We start from the raw sequence: 22,780 nt of genomic DNA on the forward strand, positions 1-22,780 counted from the left end.
CCTTGCACCAAACTCCGAGCAACTTTTCTGCCTTTACCTTGCAGCCAAGTTCTGACACTAGTTGACACAGGAAGGGGCTCACTGCCGAGCCTGAAAGTGGTCTGCCAACCAACCTCTTGCCGCGAAGAAAATGCGACATTAGACCCAGCCTGTGTAGTAGGCCGAACATCGCCACGGGGCTCTCAAATAGTGATCCCCTTAGACACTTGGGGGGGAGTTCTTAAAGGCACATCCCCCAGGTCTGCAGGAGGTTACCCAACGGTGCGCTATCTCTTTCGAGAGCGGTCGGGGAGAGGAGGAAGAGGAGTTGGGTTTCTTCCTTAGGGTTCTTGCTATTGCGCTGCTGGACAAGTGTCGGGCACAAAGCGGTCAATAGTCATTGCTCGTCTGGTCACCATTTCGTCCTCGCCGAGATCGGATTCTGCTCCTGAGGAATTTACCGATTCGGCTGCTGCTGGCTTGGCTACTTGAACAGGGGCTGTATCTTCAGGTCTTTCAACGGGTCGATGGACGGATTGGTTTCTAGAGATTGTCTTTGTTGAAGTGTCTTTGAGGAGTACTAATGATTCCACTCTAACTATTCGGGGACCAAGGTCCCGAACTTCACCAACTGTTAAAGGAGGGGGGGGGGGGGGGCAACAAATTGGAGTGCTGAACGTCGATATATGATAGTAGAAGGCTGTCCACTAGTAAAGCCTGGCTGAACAACTGGTAGGTAGAGTATATTGGGTTGCAGCTGAGCATTAGGTGGGACGTTCGAAGTTGTCCATCTGTGTGCATAAATATCTCCGACTTGAGCACAAAATTGAGGTCCCTCACGTGCACAACCTTAAAGTCCGGTTTAAATCTTTTCCCTTTTGCACAAAATCAACAAGAAGACCGGTTAGCATATGCACAAGTGAAATGAGTAAAAGCATCAAATTTAAAGCAAGTAAAAGTACTTGGTACCAACCAACGTCACGCGGTGAAAGTGGACAGAGGAGCTCATCGGAAAGCCAATTGCCGCTCACCCGGATGAATTCTCCCGTCGAGTTTCTGTTGGAATTGAGAAGGCATGATATAAGCCGTACCCATATATCCCTAACTTTTAAATAGTAATCGGACCTAATATTGCTGCATAAACTATACATAAAGTTTATGTTGTGATGGTTTAGTTGCAGCCCGTATATTTGGTTTAGTCTACTGACACAACTTACAACTTGGTAAAAATTGGGGGGAAGTTGGTCGGGACATAGGCCATAAAACCTAAGGGTACCAAGTATGAGAGGGTCCACAGGAAACCTAACCCACCCTCTAAGATAGCCATCAAAGGAAAAAAAATACTACGTTAGGATCAGAGTGTCTTTGGAGAGCAATATCACCCTTGTGACAGTAGGCGATATCAACATCTCTAGGAATGCCATAAGCTGCTCCAAAATTAGCCAAAAACGCTTCATAAGCTAGGAGATGAGAATAACCCATTCTTAGACTCTAGAGTGAAGAAAAATTGAAAGAAGAGGAAAGAGTAAAGAAGACTTATTGAGTGTGGACTCTAGGAAATGATGATCTGGACTGAAGAATTTATGCATGAGAAAAGTATGCTCAGCAGAAAGGAAGTTGAAGAAGAAAGGCTGTAAAAAGTAGTGTGAGAAATCATAAGAGACTATATATAGGACTAAAGCATTTAATGAACAGGAAGGCGGGAAAATATTTCTGACTTCTTTTTGTAACCTTCACACGCGTGGGCTCGGTTCACGAACCGTCAGGTTATGATGACGATTAAATGTGACAGCCTGGTGTAGCGCTCTTTTTGAGTAAACATTGATGGCCATCTCGTTCGTTTAATGGCAGACAGTTGGGCTTCCCGAGGAGTCACTAGCGCTATCCAGATTGTCCTTGATTTGCTCCCGGTGGCCGAGCACAAATCAAGGGGGGGCTATTGTATGGGTATGATCACGGGCCTAGTGAACTTTGGGCCTTGACCTTGTGGTGTAGCATGTGATCCCTTACCCATTGGATCTTTAACCTTGGTTCGAGCACGGTTTAAAGCCCAATTTCGGCCCAAATGACGTGACCGGCCTATCTTGTCCTGAACATATCAGAAACAAGCCCGTGTTGATCAAGTATAACCAGATCGGGAGTGTAGTTACCGAGAACATCCAACGTTCTCAGCATCCCGGTATTACCTTGGCGAGTATCGCTGCCGAACATTCTTTTGGAGGAACCAATTCCAATGCCATTACCATTGTTCCCAACAAAGCATCTTCTTATCAGAAATAATGAGATTGGACCCCATCCACACGAGTGAGATCAGAAAGTAATTATAACACATCCACCCATCTCAAGCTATAAATAGGAGAGTAGAATGAGAAGGAAATGGCGAGCATTTTCCTAAAGAAAATAGTAAGAAAAGCAAGAGAGAGAGAGAGAGAGAGAGAGAGAGGAAAGTAGGGGTGTTCATTGGGATTAAGGGAAACAATATGGTAATTTGAGGTGGAACTGCCCATAGTAGGAAATACTAGGCCCACTATACAAGTAGATTGTAAGCCCAATTCTAAGCCCGGTCCACATAACAGAATTTAGGTACGCATGCTACATTATTTTCAGCAATAAGTTTTCAGTTTTTAGCAAAATATGCGATATTCAAACAGACCCTAAGTTTCTTTAAAGTATGTTTGGTTGAAGTGATTTTGGGGAGGATGGAAAAAGGAGAGTGGAAAATAAGAGAGAAAATAATTGGGAAGGGTTTTTGGTTAGGAGGGGGAGGGGAGAGAAAATTTGTGGGATCTGACTATATTCTCTCCGAGTCTACCAAAATTTCATCTCTAAAGAAACCAAGGAGTAACCCCTCAGCATTTTTTTTTTTTGGAGAATAAACGGTAGAACCCCTTAGCATTTTGGATGAAATTACCCATCCATTTTGAACACATTTTTGTTTGTTTCTTCTTTGCATTTTTCACTCAGCAACTATCAATACTTTGAACATTTTTGTCTTTTCCTCTTTGATTTTTTTTTTTTTTTTTTGTCTTTCTTTATGATGATGCCGAAAATAATACCACCAGTGAGTCACACGTTCCTCGTACGATCGCAAATGGCACCTGCACAACAAAAAGGAATAACCTAGCAGAGAGTACCGGTGTGGTACCGGCCAAACACCCTCCGAAGGTCAAGTTAGAACTATTCTCACTGCTCTAGAGTGCTAGAGAGGGTAAATTATACGTACCTTGGGTTGCGAGGGTGCTTAGGTTTTTATAGTAGCGAGGGTTACCCCTCTTTTCCTTGGAGTAGAAGTCTTTTCCTTATAGAAGTCCTCTTGAGCGTATTTTTCGGGATCTTTTCCTTATAGGGATCCCTGGAATATTATCTAGCGTGGGAAGCAAGACAATTCCTTATACGTAGCATGGGTAGCAAGTAAACTTATGCTCGGTCCGTCAGCCTGAATTTACTTCCTTTAGCTTTTTGGGTGTCGATTTAGTAATGCCGTCACTCTTGGAGCCAGCTGATCCTATGACCATCAGCTATAACACTGTCTGCTATGTCCGAAGGATTGCACTAAACCGTCAGTTTTATGTTCCGTGTGGCTAGGCTCTCCTTCTATCCTCATCAGTTGCCCCCTACTCTACATGCTCGACGCCTAAAACCGTCAGCATGTGGAGTTATGACTTAACCATCTTTTTGTTCTTAGAGACAAAAAAGAAAACGATTATGAATGACTCCTCGAGCCGCGAGCTATTAAATGCAAGGTCACGTGGCGCGCAGTCATTGGCCTCGTTCCTGGGCACAGGCGTCGCCTCGCCTTCCGTGTGTTTTCCCTCTTATATAAATACCACGTCCCTTGTCTCATTTCGCCATTTCAACCTCGCTGACTTTTCAAGAGAGAACCCGTCGCCCTTACTCCCGATTTGTTCCGTCAGCTGTTATCAATACCGTCACTCCCAAGGTTGTTTCATCCATTCAAGATCCGTTTCACCTGTAAGTTCTTCTTCCCTTTTCTTTGCTTTTTTACTTTTGCTTGAATTTTTTTTTTTTTATTGAGAACGTCAGTCTAGGAACTTAGAGTGTATCCGTCACTTGTAGTTAGTCAGATGTCAAGTGACGCGTCGAGTGATCAGTCGTTAGTCCGCGATGGAGCGGGCTACGATGAATTTTTTGGCTCAGGTCAAGAGTCCGACGGCTTTTCTGAGTCGTTAGGAAAAGAAACGTCAGCCCAATCCCCTAGTATTGATTTAGAAGACCATGTCGAGGGAGTTAGGGAGAAAGTGTTAAGTGAGGTTGAGGTCGAGGGGAGAGACGAGGAAATTGTTGGTGACGGGAACTGGGATGAAGGCGACGAGGAGATTGATAGTGACGGGGATAGGGATGACAGTGACGAGGTTAGTAGTAACGGGAATGAGGATGAAGGTGACGAAGAGTCCTGTGAGGGAACTTCAAGGAGTTCTAGAGGTAACCGTCCTTTCATCCTTCTAGAGGAGTGGGTCGTCAATAAATTCCTTCCAAAGATGAGCAACAGAGTTTTTAATGAGTTGCGTACCCGTTTCCAAATCCCAGACCACATCCCTATCCGTCTCCCTAGAAAAAACAAGAGGTGTTATACAGGGAGGACTGCTAATGTGGGGATGTACGATGCCATGTTCGCAGCAGGCCTTAGATTACCACTGACGGCTTTACATCGTCAGCTGGCGGATTTCTTGGGATTATTCGTCAGCTAGATTGCTCCAAATGCCTGGAGGATCTTCATTGGTGCTGAGATCCTTTGGGGTCGCTTGAGTGGGGGGAACCGTCACCTTTTGCTAGACGAGTTCTTTTATTGCTACAGACCCCAGCATAAAGTATTCGCCAAGGGGACATAAAATTTTGCTCCTCGTGAAAAGAGCTTAAGATTAGTGTCTGATATGCCAGACTCAAATAGGAATTGGAAGAGTAGATTTTTCTTTGTTAAGGGGACTGACTGGGTGTGCCGTCCGGATGAGTGGGATACGCTGCCCGGTGGTTATTTTGATAACACTTGGGCTTATATTAGGGAGTCAGGTTGCCCCCTTCTCTTTCTTTCTACCGTCTCTTTTCACTTACCAGGGAGTTTTCTTAACACCGTCTTTTTTAACACCGTCTATTCCCTTTTGTTTCAGCTAGCGCTCGCCCGGAGATATCTGACGAACAAAGGGAATTCATCAGTCGGATACTTGGCATACCGCTTGAGCAACGTAAGTGTAGGGATTTGATCACCCTAGACACTCTCCATTTGTATTGTGGGGGTCCTAAGCCAACGGCTGAAGCTCGGAGGTTGGAAGAATTTTCTCGAAAACGTAAGTGGATGCCTTATTTAATCCGTCGGCTTATTTATTCCGTCTGCTCTTACTGACCCGTCAGTTTATTTTACGTAGAGATGGAAGCTGCGAAGCAAAGGGTGAGGGCCGCTGCTGCCCGTAAGAAGGAGGAAGAGAAGGCCAAGGGAAAAGAAGGAGTGTCAACCCCTCATTCTTCTTTGAAGGGTTTAGTTAAGAGGAAGGCTGACGGAAAGGATGATCCTCCTTCTAAGAAGGTGGCCGTCAGTCCTGGGGATGTGCCCTCCAAGAAGTTGCCCCCCAAGTCTAGTCACGGCGCTGGGAAAGGAGTGATGACCTCTTCCGGTCCCGTCATTGAGGGGCCCCGTTGCTTGTTGACTCACAAGGATTACGCTGTTGAGGGGGTGAAATCTCTCATAAAACAGACGGATCTGGATCCTTGTGCTCAGCTAGGGACGGAGGACATGGGAGCGTCAGCTTTCTTTGATATAGCATGGGTATGCTTCCTATTTTGAACAATCTGATCTTTACCTTGCTTAATGGCTGACGGTTGTACTTCCTTTAGGCCTTGGTTCGTGTTAAAGCACTTCAAGACCGGTGCGTGGCCAAAGAAGGCGTCGTCTCTCGGGTTAGGAGGCATAACTCCAACCTGATGGATCAGCAGGCGCAATATAAGGAGGCCGTCCGTCTCTTAAACTCAGATCTGAAGGATGTGAGGGAGAAGTTAGGAGAGGCTGAGGACCAGCAGAAGAAGCTTGAGAAGGAGCTTTCATCTTTACGTGCCCAAGTAGAGACGACTGGGACTAACGCGGTCCAAAAATTCAAGACAACCCAATCATTCATTGATTCCTGCGCTGATTATTATGGCACAGGTTTCGATGATTGTCTGAAGCAAGTAGCGTCAGTTTATCTGGAGTTGGATCTATCTGGAATTACCATGGATGGCTCCGTGCCGATGACTCCTGCTGGCGACACTGTTGCTGACAAAGATGATGAACCCCTCAATATGGACTTTTTGCTTAATGATGTCGGAGTTGTTTTAGCCCAGCCTGCTGTCACTACCCCTGCCGAGTCTTCAGATAAAGCACAAATTGCCAAGGATAAAGCTGACGGGGTCTCTAAGGACGTTCCTGCCACTTAACCCTGGCTATTTATTTTAATTTTTGAACAATGTTTTTAAGTGCCCTTACGTTTATTGGGCTTTTTACTTGTAACTCTATCTGCCTTTTTTATGGCGCTTGGTATCCGTTACTTTGAACATGTATACTGATGTTTTTATTCCTTTGTTGACTAATTTCTATGGCCCCATTTATTTGATGAGACCGTTATCTTTTTGATTTTTAGCCTTTTTTGATTAGCTCGTCATCTCTACAGGCTTGTTGGTTTGAGAACCTCGTTTGTAAGTAGTCTCATTTTTTGGTCAGACCGTCATCCATTTGACCGTCAACCTTATAGGTCCGTTAGTTCTAGGACCTGGTCCATATGATGATATTTTCATCCATTGGACCGTCAACTTTTCAGCGTTGGCTTTTTCGGACCGTCACTCTCTTGGTCTTAGCCTTGATATTTGGCTCTTTATTGGTCCGTCAGTTTTTATGGCATGGTCCATTTGATGATAGCTCATCTATTGGACCGTCAGCTTTTTAGTTTTGGCTTTTCTGGACCGTCATTTTCTTGGCCTTAGCCTTGATGTCTTTGACACCTTCGTTAGTCCGTCAGTTTTTAAGGCCTGGTCCATATGATGATAGCTTCATCTATTGGACCGTCAGCTTTTTAGCTTTAGCCTTTCCAGATCGTCATTCTCTTGGCCTTTAGCCTTGTTGTTTTGTTGGTCCGTTAGTTTTTAAGGTATGGTCCATTTGATGATAGCTCATCTATTGGACCGTCAGCTTTTTAGCTTTGGCTTTTCCGGACCGTCATTTTCTTGGCCTTAGCCTTGATGTCTTTGACACATTCGTTGGTCCGTCAGTTTTTTTTTAGTCCATGTGTTATGGACTTAGTCGTTTTGGCTGTGAACTTAGTGGACCGTAGAAAAAATACACTTCAGCAATTTCTGAATAAAACTCCTCTTATTGCCATGCATTTAAATAAAAGTAATTAAAACCAAATCCTGCCCCTTGGGCTAAAAAGTATTGTTGCAAAAAAAACTAAAGTAAATGATAAATCTGAGGAGTAAAACTATAATTTGCTAAAATAGAAAAGAGGTTGGTCTTCATGCTACCGCTCCTATTGGTAGTACTTTTGTAGGTGCTCGGTGTTCTATGGGTGTGGTAGTTTCTGTCCCTCCAACGTTTCTAGGTGGTAAGTACATTTTCTCTGCCATGACGAAACTCGGTAAGGACCTTCCCAATTGGGGCTGAGTTTCCCTTGGGTAGGGTCCCTAGCGGGGCCCATGACCTTTCTAAGAACAAGGTCTCCAACTTGGAAGTCTTTGTGTCGAACCCGAGAGTTGTAGTGTTTGGCCATGCGGTCTTGGTACCTAGCGAGCCTTTGTTCTACTGCTGCTCTGATCTCGTCCACTAGGTCGAGCTGTAGTCGCATAGCCTCTTCGTTTTTGTTCTCATCGTGGTTGTGTACCCTGTAACTTGTGAGTCCGACTTCGGCCGGGGTGACTGCTTCGCCTCCGTACGTCAGGCGGAACGGTGTCTCTCCTGTGGGTGTTCTTGCCGTGGTCCTGTATGCCCATAGTATACTCGGCAATTCTTCGGGCCATATACCCTTTGCCCCCTCGAGCCGAGTCTTGATGATCTTGAGCAAGGATCGGTTTGTGACTTCGACCTATCCATTAGCTTGAGGGTGGGCGGGGGAGGAGCAGTGGTTCTTTATTCCTAACTGTGAGCAAAAATCCCGGAAATGGTTGTTGTCAAACTGCCTCCCGTTGTCCGAGACAAAGACTCTAGGAATGCCAAACCTGCATATGATGCATCTCCAGACAAAGCTCCGCACGTTATTCTCTGTAATCGTGGCCAGAGCTTCAGCTTCCACCCATTTCGTGAAATAGTCGATGCCCACTACCAGGAATTTCAGCTGTCGTACGGCTGTAGGGAATGGTCCTATAATGTCTAATCCCCATTGTGCGAACGGCCATGGGGCCGTCATCGGGGTCAGCTCTTTGGTTGGTTGTCTAATAATGTTGCTGAACCTTTGGCATTTGTCGCAGGCCCTGATGTAGGCTTCGACGTCCTTCTGCATGGTGGGCCAATAGTACCCTGCTCGCACAAGCTTGTGTACCAACAATCTGGACCCTGAGTGGTTTCCGCAGATTCCTTCATGCACCTCTCGCATGACGTAATCTGCCTCTTCCATACCCAAGCATCTCAAATATGGTCGGGAGAAACCTCTTTTGTAAAGGACGTCTTTTATTAGGACGAACCTTGCTGCCTGGACCTTAAGTTTCCTTGCGGCTTCCTTTTCGTCTGGTAAGACCCCATCTTTCAGGTATGAAACTAACGGCGTTGTCCAGTTACTATCAGAGCATATTTCCTGCATGTTGCTGAGATCTATTAGCGGAGAAAGCTGTACGAAAGAGAGTACATTACCAGGGATGACCATTTGTTCTGCTGAAGCGGCCTTCGCGAGGCGGTCGGCTCTCTCGTTTTCTTCTCTGGGAATTTGGACGACTTTGGCTTCTAGGTCATTCACTCTTGTCCTTACTTCATCAAGGTACTTCTTCATCTTTTCGCCCTTGCACTCGTAGTCTCCATTTATTTGGTTAGTGATGACCTGTGAATCGCAGTAGATGACTACCCTCGTGGCTCCGGCTGCTTTGGCAAGGTCGAGCCCTACTATCAGAGCCTCATACTCTGATTCATTGTTGGTGGCAGGGAAGTCGAGATGAACCATACATTCAATGGTGTCTCCTTCAGGCGATCGTAGCACAATGCCGGCCCCTACGACTTGTCTGTTGGACGATCCGTCCGTATATAAGCTCCATTGAGGGGACTCTGCTGCCCCCTTGTCTTCGTCATGAGTGAATTCAGTTATAAAGTCGGTGACAATCTGTCCCTTGATGGCGGTCCGTGGGCGGTACTGAATATCAAACTCGCTCAGTTCTATAGCCCATGACGCCAATCGTCTTGCGGCCTCAGGACCGCTCATTGCCCGCCGTAAGGGTTTGTCAGTCAGGACGTTCATCGTATGAGCTTGGAAGTATGGTTTGAGCTTGCGGGCTGCCATAACTAATGCAAAGGCAAGTTTTTCCATGGGCGGGTATCTTTCTTCGGCACCGTGAAGCGCTCGGCTTGCGTAGTACACGGGTTTTTGCACTTTCTCTTCTTCTCTGACCAAGGCCGCGCTAACGGCTGCGGGGGAGACGGCTAGATAGAGAAAAAGCTCTTCTCCCGGCTGCGACGGGCTCAACAATGGTGGGGAGGAGAGGTAAGCCTTCAATTCTTCGAATGCTTGCTGGCATTAGTCGGTCCATTCGAAGGATTTTTTCAATGTTCGGAAGAAGGGCAAACACTTGTCCGTTGCCCTTGACACGAACCTATTTAGTGCCGCTATCTTTCCATTGAGGCTTTGCACCTCCTTCACATTTCTTGGTGGTGCCATGTCCATAATAGCCTGAATCTTGTCCGGGTTCGCCTCGATTCCCCTTTGAGACACCATGAATCCTAAGAATTTTCCTACCGTCACTCCAAAGGCACATTTCCATGGATTGAGCTTCATGTTGTAGGAGCGAAGTGTGTCGAATGTTTCTTTGAGATCTCCTAGATGATCTTCCTCCCTCTGGCTTTTGACTAGCATGTCGTCCACATAGACCTGGACATTCCTCCCAATCTGTTGCGCGAACATTTTGTTCATGAGCCTTTGGTACGTTGCGCCTGCGTTCTTCAGGCCGAAGGGCATGACCTTGTAACAGAAGAGGCCTTGGTTGGTCACGAACGACGTTTTTTCCTGGTCGGCTTCGTGCATTCGGATTTGGTTGTACCCCGAGAAAGCGTCTATGAAGCTCAGCAACTGGCGTCGGGCCGTAGAGTCTACTAGGACATCAACCCTCGGGAGGGGGTAGCTATCCTTGGGGCAGGCCTTGTTAAGGTCGGTGAAGTCCACACACATCCGCCATTTCCCGCTCGCTTTTTTGACCATTACTACATTTGCTAACCAGTCGGGATAGTATACTTCCCTAATGAAGCTCGCTTCCTGTAGCTTTCTAACTTCCTCTGCTATGGCTTGGTCTCGCTCGGGGGCAAACACCCTCTTCTTTTGTTTGATAGGTGGAAAGGCGGGCGATATATTCAACCTGTGCACCATGATTGAAGGATCTATTCCCGGCATATCTTCATGACCCCATGCGAATACGTCTCAATTGCATCTGAGGAAGGTTATGAGCTCCTGACGGACCGTGGGGTTAGCGAGCGTTCCAATTTTGGTCGTCCGGCCTGGATTGGAACTGTCAAGGGGTATCTCTTCTAACTTCTCAACCGGCTCCGTTACCGTCCGGTGCTCTTCTATGCTTAAAGCCTGAACCTGATCCTCCATTTCCATCATGGATATGTAGCATTCGCGCGCGGCCATCTGACTCCCGCGTAGCTCCCCTACTCCGTAGTCAGTTGGGAACTTTATCATCAGGTGGTAGGTGGAAGTTACCACCTTCCATGAGTTGAGCGTGGGTCGCCCGAGGATAGCGTTGTAGGTTGACGAGCAATCAACTACCAAGAATGTCACGTCCTTGGCTATCTGTTGAGGGTAATCACCCACAATTATGGATAATGTGACCGTGCCCAGTGGGAATACTCGGCTTCCGCCGAAGCCAACAAGCGGGGCATTTGTTGGGATCAATCGCTCCCTGTCGATCCTCATCTGCTGGAACGCTGTGTAGTACAAGATATCTGCTGAACTGCCATTGTCGATCAGCACCCGGTGCATATTGTAGTCTCCTACACGCAAGCTGACGATGAGTGCATCGTCATGTGGATGGTGAAGGCGTCGCGCGTCTTCTTCTGAGAAACCGATTACGGGACCTTCTCTCCGTGCTATCTTCGGCACGACTCCCGTCAGCTGAACATTTTGTACCATCCGAAGATAGGTCTCGCGGGCTTTCTTGGATGACCCGGCGGCAGACGTTCCTTCTACGATCATCCTTATATCCCCGATCGGGGGCCTCGGTCGCTCATTGTCCCATCGGGGGTGTTGGTCTTGTGCGGGGGGATCCGCTTTCTCCTTACTAACGAATCTCTGCAGTTTTCCTTGTCTGATAAGGGCCTCAATCTGCTGCTTGAGGTCATAGCAATCAGCCGTGTCGTGGCCGTGGTCGCGGTGGAAACGACAATACTTATCCTGGGAACGTTTGTTGGGGTCACTTTTCAGCTTTCCCGGGAACGTCAGAGCCTCTTCGTCCTTGATTTGCATAAGGACTTGATCTATCGGGGCTGTTAGCGGAGTGAAGCTCGTGAACCTTCCCCTCAGGGGCTTAGGGCGCCTTTCGTCCCTTCGGTCTCTTGTTCTTGCCTTCTTTCGGCCTTGGTCCTGCCGATTGTCTTCCTGCCTTTCTCTTTTCCTAGGCCTCTCTTCTCGAGCTAACAGCGCATCTTCAGCGTTCATATACTTTGTGGCGCGATAAAGTACTTCCGACATGGTCTTTGGGTCGTTTTTGTATAGGGAAAACAAAAACTTGCCCTTCTTCAAGCCATTCGTGAATGCCGCAACAAGTATCTTATCGTCGGCTTCGTCGATTAAGAGTGCCTCTTTGTTGAAGCAGGAGATGTAGGCTCTTAAAGTTTCATCTTCTCGCTGCTTCATACTCATCAAGCAAGCCGTAGACTTCTTGTATCGATGGCCTCCAATGAAGTGTGCGGTAAACTGAGCGCTGAGCTCTTTGAAGGTGCTGATGGAGTTTGGTGTCAGTCAGCTGAACCAAATTCTCGCTGCGCCCTTCAGCGTTGTAGGGAAGGCCCTACACATGATGGCGTCCGCTACTCCTTGAAGGTGCATTAGGGTCTTGAAGGTCTCTAGGTGGTCCAGTGGGTCCTTGACCCCGTCATAACTGTCTATCTGTGGCATGCGGAACTTACTTGGTAATGGGTAGGAGTTGACGGTGGCGGTGAACGGCGAGTCAGTTCGGTTGACAAGGTCGTCAAGGTCGCTTGATACTCGTCCCTTGAGAGCATTCATCATAACCTCCATTTGTTCCTTCATGGCTTGCATCTCCGCGATAACAAGTGGCGGAGTGGTTTCTGCGAGGGAGGGGATGCTTGTGTTCTGTCGTTCTGGTTTGCTTGGGGCGTTGCTGGCCTGGGGTCCTTCCTGGTTTCTTCTGTTGGCGCTGGTTCCTTCTTAATCTGCTCCTTGGTTATTGGGAGTTGCATTTTTCTGTTTCAGTTGCTCTTCTAGGTCGTGGTTTTGTTTGGTGAGGCGCTCCACGGCAATGGCGAGTGTCCTCACTTGTCTTTCAAGCGCAGTCGTAGGGGCTTCTTCTTCTTGAACGTCGTTGGTGGTCGCCATTGAGTGAGTGAGTACCATGTAACTCTTTTGTCTAGGAAGCGATAATGTGCTACGTTTTCCACAGACGGCGCCAACTGATGATGCTGAAAATAATACCACCAGTGAGTCACACGTTCCTCGTACGATTGCAAATGGCACCTGCACAACGAAAAGGAATAACCTAGCAGAGAGTACCGGTGTGGTACCGGCCAAACACCCTCCGAAGGTCAAGTTAGAACTATTCTCACTGCTCTAGAGTGCTAGAGGGTAAATTATGCGTACTTTGGGTTGCGAGGGTACTTAGGTTTTTATAGTAGCGAGGGTTACCCCTCTTTTCCTTGGAGTAGAAGTCTTTTCCTTATAGGAGTCCTCTTGAGCGTATTTTTCGGGATCTTTTCCTTATAGGGATCCCTGGAATATTATCTAGCGTGGGAAGCAAGACAATTCCTTATACGTAGCATGGGTAGCAAGTAAACTTATGCTCGGTCCGTCAGCCTCAATTTACTTCCTTCAGCTTTTTGGGCGTCGGTCTAGTATTGCCGTCACTCTTGGAGCCAGCTGATCCTATGACCGTCAGCTATAACACCGTCTGCTATGTCCGAAGGATTGCATTAAACCGTCAGTTTTATGTTCCGTGTGGCTAGGCTCTCCTTCTATCCTCATCACTTTAAAAAAAAAAAAAATTGCTTATCCATTTCTTTCAAGTCATTTTTTTTTTCATTTTTAGAAAGCAGTTTCAATTCTTGAACTTCTTGTGTGTTTTTTTTTAATAAAGTATTCATTTCATACAAAATTTTTTAATAAAAATATAATCTGTTGCTTTTTTTTTTATTTTTTATTTTTATTTAATAGGAACATAATAGTAAATTTCTAAATATTTTATTTTCTATCTCTCATTTTTTTTCTTCTCTATCAAATAAAATAGTTTTCATCCTTCCAATCAATCCTCCCAATCAAACATCATGAGAGAAAACTTACTTATTTTCTATCAACTCATTTTTCTATTCTATCGTATTTTCTATTCTCACACTATTTTATCCTCCAACCGAATGAACTTAACGTATAACTTAGGAACTCACAAAAAACCTAAGCAAATGAAAATTGAGTAATTCTATGGATTTTTCAATCAAACCTCAAACTAGAAAGTCTAGAGTTTATATAAGATCTGTTTGGCCTAGCTATCTTCTCATGAAGGAACGAGTGGGGTTATTGGTGGTGTTATTCTCAGAGTTCGTGTCCGTAACTGAAGAACATGGGTTGGTGGGCAGGGCAAAGATCACTCGCCGGTGAATCGGTGTTTCCTTAAATGGCACTTTCACCACTCACTAGTTGTCTAAAGGATTGAACGATGATATTTTTACAGGTCATCATCCGTGAGGTCAGGCTTAGCTTAAGAGCCGAAGTGATTTATTTGATAAAACTTGTAATTGGTCATCTAAAGTTTCCAAGCAACCGATTAAATTGGGAAGGTAAAAGCAGGTACCAGAACATTTTTCCAATTTTAGAGACTGTTCAAATTTTTTAGATTACTTACGAAGTAATTGAAAGACATAAATTCAGACGAAGAGGGAAATCAAAATTGCTTTAGGAATTTAAGGCATCTGAGAATGAAATATGGCTTTGTGATTTTAATGATTTAATGTCTACGAAAAAAATTTAACAAAAAACTCAGCGACAACGAAAAAAAAAAAAACTGTATAACAAAATAGCAAAAATATAAGAAAAGAAAAAAGAAGAAAATCTCTAGCTCGTAATCTTTATGAACATAAATAAAAGAAATCTAAGTAGAAAACTCCTAATGAAGTAGGAGAATATATATATATATATATATATATATATGTATATGTACCCGAAAGTTTAATCAATTAACCAATAATCTAGCTAGCCATAATTATCCCCAACTGCACAACTTGAGATCATTTTCCAGCGGCAACAAATTCAAATCCAAGCACAAGACCCTTTTGCTGTTTGATTTCTTCATGATAGGCACGGCTTGCACAACACGATCATTATTAACCAACAAATCTTCACTCATGGCAGCCCTATGCCTCCTCATATGTCCTCCAAGTGCTTGTCCAATCGAGAATTCAAGGCCGCATATGGAGCACTCGTGTGTCTTTGGCTTCACGGGTGAGCTTGGCATGTTATGAAATAGGTCTCCAGCCATTAACCTAGGCTTCTTGTGGCTTGCTCTGTGTCCTCCCAAGGCTTGAAACGATGGAAACTGCCGATTGCATGTCTTGCATACAAAAGCACGAGTACGTGAATTATTTTTGGTGGAATCAATTTGGCCAACTTTTGATAGTAACATCAAGCAATTGGCCATGTCTATGGTCTGAACATCTCCAGCTTCTCTGGCTCTCTTCATGGACATAGATAGAGTGAAATAGTGTAGGAAATATGTATATGTGTGAAAGTGAAACTACAAAAGTTTGAATGTTTAGTGAATAAGAAAATTGGATGGAACAAGATTAGTGAGGTTTGTACAATATATATAGGGGGATTGTATCAGTGCTTGAGTGTGACTTCAGTGCTTACGAGGAAAAATCTAAGATGTGTACTGCTTTCTTGGGGATTAAGATTGTGAAAAGCTTTAATGTATGGTATTTGTTGTGAGACAGGGTGTCCTGGCCAGTAGTATTATAGTGTGTGGCGCCGCCTTAAGTAGATAATCTTTTGCGTGACCGCGTTTGTAGAGTGCAAAACGTGGGTGAGGGGTCGTCTGAGAGGTGCGCGATAAGTCTTAGGCGTTACGTGTAATCACTCGGACGATTCGTTTTTACCAAAAAAGAAAAAAAGAAAAAAACTCGCACTAGGGACTATTCCAGAGGTTTATCGTGTTCGTGGAATTGTGTACGGTCTAGGGCCCAGCGCACCGCAGGCGCGTACAAGATAAACGCTTTCCACCACGCGATGTCAGATATTCGCGTGGTTTCTGCAACTTTCCATGTAATTTCAATGCTAACTTTGACATTCCTAGAAAGTGCTTTATTTCTCTTTAGCTAAAGTACAGCCAGCCAAAAAAAAAAAAAAACAATCATAAACAAAAATCTCTCTGATAAAGCCAAAATATAGGAAATGAAATCAGAAAAAAGAGGCAAAAAGAGCTTCGACAATTTCTTTAAAATTCAAAAAGCTTTTTACTAATAAACAGTCATTCTCTACACTTGATGTGCTATTGTTCATTAGCAAAAGAATAAAATATAATAAAAAAATTTCAAAGAAAGGAGTGGGGATGGGGTATGGGGATACGTGCGTTAAAAAATAATAAATAATGAATAAAGAAATAATATTTAAATGAAATAGAAAAATGATAGAGAATCTCTTGGAAAATGTATTTAAAAAAATAGGTAGGTAAAAGGTAAATATCACTGTTCACTGTCCAAACAGTACAAAAAATATAAAGAAGCTATTGGAAATGCTCTTAGTTGTAGTTAACCAGCTTCTATGCACGCTAGATGCGCGTGCTCAAAAGCTTTTTTATTTTTTTTCCTAAAAAATAATTTTCATATATACTGATTTAGGGTTGTTGCATTATCTAATCACCAAAATTCTTAGGTGAGTGATGAGATGTAGCATGAAAAATTTATTTTATTCATTCACAAATGCATAAATATCACCACACTTCCAGAAATTTTGGTAATTAGATAATGCAACAATCCCAAATTAGTATATATGAATTTTTAGGAAAAAAAATAGAAGAGTTTTTGAACACACGCAAAACGTTTGTGTAGATGATGGTTTTAATTAGGACTTCTTGTGACGTGAGAATTTTTTTTTTTTTTTAAAAGAAGATAAATGTGATATATATATATATATATAAACAAATAAAAAAGATAAACTTTAGAGATAAGCCATCTATAATTTATTTTTTAAACTTGTATTTAAAACACTAGGGCCTCTGCAATAATAATAAAACTGATATAGAAAAGATTGGGGAAATGATAAGTAATTCTTTTTTAAATGAGTAGTATATATATATATTTTTAATAAATCTGGAGGTGTTTTATTTCGGATAAAAAAGAAAACAAAGGGCTAAATTTTAGTAGGAAAGGATCAACCTAAAGGTGCTTTATACTTTTATTTGGATTTGGATGAAAAAAGAATAATAGGATTTCTCTTTTTGAATTCAAAACGATTTGTTATTTGACATTATTGTCTTTATCTTTAAGAGAAGTCAATGTTTATTAACAAGGGTATTTTTTGAATTGCAAAAAAGTCCAATTCAATAAATGGATTTTTTTTGGGAATAGTCTAACGTTATTAACCCTATTCCTAAAACATTTGTAAGAGAAGTTATTAGATACTGGATGAGGGTATTGTTGACCATAAAAAAGTTCAGTTCATGAAGGAGAATCCTCTTATAGATAGTATAAATAACTATAATTTGTATTAAAAAAAAATTAACATGATTACATATTTTGAAAATATAATTGTTAGGCTGTATAATCTTTATTCTTAACACGCATTTTAAATTTCGTACCAATAAAATTTTATTTACTATTTAATCCATTAAATTATTTTTTATACATAATTTTAGACTATAAATACTTGAAATTTAAACATTTGATTGACGATATAGTTATTGATCTTTGACATTTTAAAAATTTTGTAAGCATAGAGGATAATAAGAAAATGTTATTTATAGGTAGATTTGTCAAAATTCACATTCAGTAAAATATATATATATATATATATATATATTGAGTGAAATTGTAGTCATTGTTTATAACCAAGTTTGTATATATAAAAACTTTGTCCTTTAAGAATCCTCTTTTTTTCTTTTTTTTCTTCTTCTTCTTTTAATACCCTTAACGGTATTTACTCACTTGCCTATAAACAACACCATTTTTTTTTTGTAAGTTTAAAAAAGTTAAAAAAAAGGTGACTATTAAGCCAATTTTCCTTTCGGTAAATTAGAGCATTCACATTAGTTCATGCAAAATTTTTTGTATATTTTAGTATAAGAACTTACTTTTTTTTTTTTTTTACACAACCACTTTTCAAAAACACCCATATTAGATTATTTATTCTAAATTATATTTATTAAAAATAATCATTCTTCATTCTTTGTTTATTATTATCTTCATAAAATGAGAGAGAGAGAGAGAGAGAGAGAGGGAGGGAGGGGCGGGGAGGAATTTGATAAGATAAAATGTGTGAGATTTTTTTTTTTTTTAAATGATATACAAAGCTACATTAACTGTGTTTATATACACGATTACTGTAGCAATTTTGTAAATTTACATTTCTTTAGCTTGACTGATATGGGTGATTTTAGAACTTGAATGTGTAAATTTGACATATTTTTCTATTATACAATTATCAATGCAGATGCTCTTAGACACGATGAATTTGGATTTCATAATAGAACGTAAAAGAATGGTATTAGATTATTGTAACAATATATGCACCCAATAAATGGAAGTTGTTTAGTTACATGAATAAAAAAAACTTTAGATAAATTATACCAAAGTTATAAAAAAAAAAAAATTATAGTAAATTTGAAGTTTTATAAAATGACACTCCCACCAAATATTTTAATAATTTATACTTATTTATATATTATATAAATATAACAAATAAGTTCATGTTGTCTCGCAACTTCTTTAACATAGTATTCCTTTTTGAAAAAAAAAGTTCTTAACTAAATTATGAATAAAATGACACCTCCCTCTTGAGCTTGAAGTTTGTGGACAAATGGCACTTCTCTTGTAAATGACTAAGAAATTTATTTATTTATTATTTTTTTAATGAATGAATAAGAATCTTTTAAGAATGGACTATTCCATTCCATCCATTGGCACTTGAGGACATGAATTATCTATTGCATTACCTTAAGAGATGAGTGTTATTTCTTGAAAAGTTTAAGAGGTGCTATTGGAGCAATTTTTATGTTTTGGTTAGTGTCTATATTTTCACCCAAATTCATTTTAGTCTTTTAACTTTGCTTTTGTTCATTTCAGTCTATTAAGTTTTAAGTTTCTTCAATTAAAGTCTCTCTGTCAACTTCCATTAAATTTATTTTTAAAATAATTTTGGAAATTTTTTTTTTCTATCATTAATTAGATTTTGTTTAATTTAAAATTTTTGAAGGAAAAAAATAAAAACTTAAGAGTTAATGAAGAAGTCTTAATTGAATAGACTTAAAACTTAGAAGATTGAAAAAAAAAAAAAAGTTAAAAAACTGAGATAAATTTTGATAAACATATAAATTTTGCATTTTAGCCTATTTATTATTGTCTTAATTTTGTTCAGGTTGATCCTATTGCTGCGATTTGAAAGCAGTGGAGACTGGAGAGGGTTCTATTTTTTGCTGATAAGCGCGTGGATGGTTAAAAGTCATTCTATTTATTATTATTATTATTTTTTGATAGTTAATTGAATGTTTAGTATGAAATCAAGCAAGAAGTGAGTAAGCAAATTAGATTATTTAATTAAGTAAAAAAGATACATCTGGAGGAAACGTGAGTGGCCCAGATTCAAAACAAGTTGGTGTGTCTTACAGACTAGTATGCATATGTGCTTACGCGCTCAATACTACTTCAAAGTGTAACTATATAACCTTCCTATTTTCACACCCATCAGTAGATTAAGCATTAATTCTTGGGGTTCTAGATGCCTCTGTACCTAGCTAGCTCAAAACAAACGTTCTTTATGTGTCAATAGTTTCCAAGTTGATAGATGTATCTATCCAAATTATCAAAGAATATTCAATAGTGATTAATAATGAAATCAGCTTCATGTGTATGTTACTTTGAATGCATGAATTCCACTGCACTTCCGTATGGAATTAATCATGTGTCAAAGCATACGGTTTATCCAATAAGAGAAACATCTCATGATATTGGACTTTTTTGAGGATGTTAACTTTGAATTTTAAAATATTTCTACTTGGAGAAGGGGCTAATGGTTGGTTTTTCATTTTTTTTTTTTTTTTTTTTTAAACTAGAAAGAATAAGCAGACACTAATGAAATGAGCTTCTTGTGTATGGAATCTTGTGTCATAGCGTACGGTTTATCCAATTAGAGAAACATCTCGTGCAATTGGACTTTTTAAGGGATGTTAACTTTGAATTTTAATATTTCTACTTGGAGAAGGGGCGATTTGGTTGATTTTTCATTTTTTTTTTAAACTAGAAAGAATAAGCGGGCACAAGGAAATTTCTTATGTACTTTCTGCTATAATACATGGCCAATCACTGGTCAAGATGTCACTATTATGAAAGGGAAAGTTCTTATGACTTTCGAGTTACTTGCTTTGTTAGTTTTCTCTCAAAAGAAAACAAAGATAAAACTTTAAAAAGACCATTATTTGTAAAATTTATTTAAATATTTTTATTTGTCAATAGTAGATTAAAAAATAAAATAGGATGATTAAATCTAAATTATCCTAAGTTAGGAGTACATGACTATAACATATAAAATATGAGTCACTAATTTTAACCCCCCTCATTTCCCTTCCTTTTAAGGTCAAAACTTGCTTTTATTATTTTACACGTGCAAGTTTAGAGGCTTTTTTTTTTTTTTTTTTTTTTAAATAAAAAAAATATAATGTATTTGAGTTGTAACCATAAACAATTATAGTTTAACGCTCTGTTTGTTTCATTGTAAAATATTTTATGGAAAACATTTGCATCATTTTATCATGTTTGTTTTATTGTAAAAATTTGGTCAAACTTGAAATCTTTTCCATTCATCATGAAGTTCTTTGTGTTGTAAAACGCTTTACTTCAAAAAACTAGGCAAAATATTTTACAAAAATACATAGTGGCTTTTCCTCTTCTCCCCTCTCCCGGCATCTAGTGGCTAAGTCGTTAGTTTGTCGCACTAGTAGTCTGCCAGCTCCAGTGGTTGAGCTATTGGTTTTGGTAGTTTGTGTTTGAAAATTTTAACATATCCCCCACCAAACATCTAGAAATATTTTCAAATAATTGAAAACATTGTTCCACAAAATAAACGAAGTGTAAGTGCAAAATATGTGTTCTAATTTTATGGAATTTGAATTTTAAATTTATCAATTTATCTTTATAGCCTTATTTTTGTCTAATTGTTAAATCATTTTCAATTAGTTAATAAAATTATTTTTGAAAGAATAGAAAAATGGGAACTAAATAATTTAAATACAAACCTACCTTAAAAATATATATTTTAATGGTTTTTGAAAAAATACTTCAATTATAAAACATGAAGAAATGTAGCAATGCAAAGGAGAACTCTGCCAATCCATATCTACCGCTAGACAAATGAGTGGCAGATAAGCAAAGTAAAAAAAAGGATGCTCACAAGTGCAGCGCGAAATTCTATATTATATTTGCCCCACCTTTTTTGATTACCACCTTCTCTTAGGATAGGATGGGAGCTCGCCACCCTAGAAAATAATATACTCTTGCTTATGAATGGCATATATACAACCTATAATAAGTCAAGGATATATGGGAGCTCGCCACCCATGTGTACCTAATATGTGCGCATGGTGAGTAGGAGGGATTTTCAGAATTATTACATCTACGAGTTCAAGAGTTACATTATTCGAGTTGTGCGCTTTATAAAAATATTATATCACAACGCGAATAGCCCTAATTCACCTAGAAATACCCCACACCATGAGTTCTGCTAGTTCAAGTAGGTTGAGTCAATGATCATATGTATGAAGCCCTTTTTTGTTCATTAAAAAAAAAAGTTATAGTTTGTCTATTTGTGTATTATATTATGTCTATTATGTTGTTATGAGCAATATCCATGTAATCGGTGTATATTTATTAATCTATGTCCGGTTTTATGAAAAAATAACGGTCATAAGCGTTATAGCTTAATTGTTTGGCATTTTTTAATATTTTCAACAAAAATGTTCATGGTTCAAATCCCTCCACTCTTATTGTAACTATTGAAAAAAAAATTAATGTTCTTTTAATAAAATATTTTTGCCCCTATTTATAAAAAGGAAAAAGAAAAAAGAAATGGATATTTATTATTAATAATAAAAAAAAAGTAGAGAAAGAACGAGGTGGCATATGATATTTTCAGTGCATGCATCCTCTCTCTCACATAAGAGTAGTTCCCACAAATATAAAGTCCACTCTCATACGAGAGAAAAGATACATACAGCGAAAATACTATGTATATTCCCGGAAAGAACACCATCTAAATTGGCTAATGGTTAATGCCCAAGTACCACATAAAATAATAGTTTTCCTCCGTAGACTGACTTTTGTGCTGGCTTATCACGACCAAAAGACTAATAATTACACCGTTTTGGACCGGGAAAGCTCTTGTGACTTTCGAGTTACTTGCATAGTTAGTTAGGCAATCATATAAACTTGGATTTGAAGTTTTTTGTTTAAAGGCCAAATCATATATTTTTATGTAATCATATAAAATTGGATTTGAATTTTTTTGTTTTTGTTTTTTTGTTTAAAGGCCAAATCATATATTTTAATGTATATGTAAGAATCTCTTTACTCAATATAAAATATAGAGCTGAAAAGCATGAAAGAGATGGAACAAATACAAATCAAAACTCACTTGTCTGCCGTCAACAACTGTTTGTTGGAAGGCTTCTCTTTACCATTTGCTCTTATTTGGCGAACTTTTTTCTAAAAAAAAAAAAAATTTCTGAGAACACGAGCATTGCATGACTCTCATAGAATACTCCTAGTTTCTTCCGTACCATGACTTCTACACAGTTTTGAACTCCCCACAAAATACGGCCAAGACAAGAATATTAAAACTTCGGATAACTTTTTACAATTCTGGATAATAATTCAAAATTTCAAATGATTCTAGAAGTCCACCTTCGATATATTTTATATGAATACATTTCAGATATATACATACACAATGACAGGATAAATCTCGCCTTAATTTTATCTTGACAGAAAACCTTCTTTTTTTTTTTTTGAGGGGGCTGTACTTTTTATTGCCATAATAATTTTATTATTAAGGCCTTGACTTATAGGTTGTATTTATGGGCTGTACTTTTTTTTTTTTTTTTTTCCAATAATGTAAATGGGCTGTACACTATGTAAATAGAAATATTTACTACCAGGTTAATTGTATTCAGGCTACAATCATGGTAAAGACTGTTGTTTTCAGTC

General features: G+C 39.9%; 1 protein-coding gene across 1 annotated transcript; it reads right to left on the bottom strand.

The window, feature by feature from the left end:
• Window positions 1-14,409: 14,409 nt before the first annotated feature.
• Window positions 14,410-15,296, bottom strand: LOC126732032 (zinc finger protein ZAT11-like). Its single transcript, XM_050435095.1, has one exon. It carries the CDS (start codon window positions 15,055-15,057, stop codon window positions 14,575-14,577), a length of 483 nt encoding a protein of 160 aa, XP_050291052.1. The 5' UTR covers window positions 15,058-15,296; the 3' UTR covers window positions 14,410-14,574.
• Window positions 15,297-22,780: the final 7,484 nt, after the last annotated feature.

This window comes from Quercus robur, chromosome 1, assembly GCF_932294415.1.
Source record: "Quercus robur chromosome 1, dhQueRobu3.1, whole genome shotgun sequence".
Lineage (NCBI taxonomy): Eukaryota > Viridiplantae > Streptophyta > Magnoliopsida > Fagales > Fagaceae > Quercus > Quercus robur.